The sequence below is a fragment of the Callorhinus ursinus genome, unplaced genomic scaffold, assembly GCF_003265705.2.
Source record: "Callorhinus ursinus isolate GAN/ISIS: 27379988/994484 unplaced genomic scaffold, GSC_fseal_2.0 scaffold19, whole genome shotgun sequence".
Lineage (NCBI taxonomy): Eukaryota > Metazoa > Chordata > Mammalia > Carnivora > Otariidae > Callorhinus > Callorhinus ursinus.
This window is the reverse complement of record NW_027397081.1, coordinates 2,930,531-2,932,758: the sequence shown is the minus strand read 5'-3', so window position 1 is coordinate 2,932,758 and position 2,228 is coordinate 2,930,531. Positions and strand designations below refer to the sequence as shown.

General features: G+C 43.6%; 1 protein-coding gene across 1 annotated transcript in view; it reads left to right on the top strand.

The window, feature by feature from the left end:
- Positions 1 to 237: 237 nt before the first annotated feature.
- LOC112840493 (caspase-12-like) overlaps positions 238 to 2,228 on the top strand; it is an 11,748-nt gene continuing 9,757 nt past the window's right edge. Inside the window, 2 exon segments of the mRNA XM_025893938.2 lie at positions 238 to 485; positions 1,441 to 1,689. Coding sequence (XP_025749723.1) covers positions 479 to 485; positions 1,441 to 1,689 — 256 coding nt within the window. The 5' untranslated portion in view covers positions 238 to 478.

Here is a 2,228-nt window from a genome sequence, read left to right as displayed (position 1 = left end):
GTAGCACTGTTTGTTGGGCTCCAGTCAGTTTCCTGCTCCCCTTTAAGCCTTGCAAACTCACATCTCACTTTGGGGGCTGAGTGGGCATCCGTGGTGAGGCCTCTCTGCCATTTAGTGGCTAAGGGGTGGCACAGAGACGAATGAGGGTCAGTTTGACTTCTTAACTGTGTCAAAATAGACTGCAAAACAGAACATAGAAACTGTGTGTGAGAGTAAAGAGAAAAGACAGGTTTGCTTCCTGTTTTCCAAAGGAAGTAAGAGTGGGGCATTGGTGGTTCAGTGGTAGAATTCTCGCCTGCCAGAGGAAGTAAGATACATACCAGAAGAAGAGTCAAATTCTACCTCTGCATGGACAAGAGAATTTGAAAGGCTGTAGTTTCCCATTTTAGGCAACACCAGCACACCAGTCCACTGAGAGGAAAGGGAGAAGACTGCTTTCATTTTCACTACATTTCCTGCCCAGAGAGCCAGAGCAGCAATGGCTGGTGAGTGCCTCCGGTTTTCTGTGGTTTAGGCCCATGTTCTGGGGGAGTTACAGCTCAGGAGGAAGGAGTGCGGGGCAGGAGGTAGAGCCCTGAAAGGGGCTCTCATGAGACAGAACTGTTTTACTCTGGGAATGTGAGGGATGGGAGCTTGGGGCACAGGAAGCAAGTGTGGAGCAGACAAAGTATTTTGGCTGAGAAGCTAAGGCTTTTTGGAGAAAAAAAAAAAAAGAAGTGTAAACTATCTGGACCTACATTCTCAGAACTTTCCTGTGATTTGAGTCTTTTCTTTGAGCTCATACTGAGTGTTCTAACCATTTCTTAAGTGTTCTCTTCAGGGTGAGGGCTATCCAGTTGAAGAGAGTGTATTTCATTTCCTCCATATTTCTGCTCTCTGTGTGACCTTTCGTTTCCAGCAGAGAGCAAGCCAGCCACAATGTGTGCTCTCAATTTCAGAATACAGACCCACCCTGCCAGCCCTGGCCGGGGAAACAAACAAGCATTCTTCCATAGGTGGTAATACTTTCATGCTTTACTTCTATACATATTAACTACAGTGTGTTTTTATAAAAGAGTTATTGATAAAAGTGACAGGAAGCAAAGGGATCACAGATGATACCAAGCTGAAATGAGGCAGCCATCACTAAGCTACTTAATGAAGTTGCTTCCTTCCCCAAGGCTCATTTTCTCCACCAGTAAAAAAGCATAGGCTTGGGGAAGATTGGTGGTACTTTGCGTGTGGTCCTCAGAACAGTAGTTTTGATATCACCTGAGATTGGTAGAACTAAAGACTCATGCACTCCACTCTGACCTATTAAATCAGATTTCTGGGAATGGGGTTCAGGAAGCTCTGCTTACCAAGCTCTCAGATACTCTCCCTTGTTAAATTTGAGAACCATGGGCCTAGAATCAGAGATCTAAAGTCCTGTCAATTCCTAAAACCCTATTGTTCTCACAGAGAAGAGATCGCCACAAGATCCAGTCAATGAGATAAAGATGATTGCCAGCACCATGTTTGGTGGCTTCTTGGAGGACTTGAAAGAAAAGAAGGTGTTAGATAAGCAAGAGTTACAGACAATAGGGAAAAAAGTGAATGGCATCGTGAGTAAGACTGAAAACCTGGTTGGCGATTTCACCGAGAAAACTCAAATGGTAGGAAAGGTATTTATGGACCATTTCATCAATTCCAGGAGCCTGCTGAGTTTAAGTGAGTATCTTGGGCCAAAGGAATACTAACTTATTCTTTACCTGCTCTCTTATGCAATCTCTGTCTTCTTATTTCTATTTGCAAGGGGAGAACAAACTATCCACATCTTTAGTACTTTCTTTGCCTGATGAACTTATATAAGATGGCAAAAGGCCCCGGGCCCCCCTAGTCCATGTGGCAGCATCCAAAATCACTTTATACTCCTACATGTCTTGCTTTTCCCTCAGCAACTGTCACCTTCCATCATCCCTTAACATTTCTTATTTGCTGCATTATATCTCCCTCTGCTAAAATGTAAACTCCATGATGCATGGAGCTATGTCTGTTTTGTTTATGAGGAGAGCCCCAAGTATGGAAATGGCACCTGACACGTAATAGGTGCTCAGTAAATACTTGTGAATTGCATAAATGGTGCTGGAGCTCTAGTAAATTCAGGGACCATCTTTAGCTAATCTGTGCTACTCTGGCCATACGCTGTGGACTCCAGAGTTATTCCCACATGTAAAATGTTCAATAGAAAACAAAACAAAACAAAACAA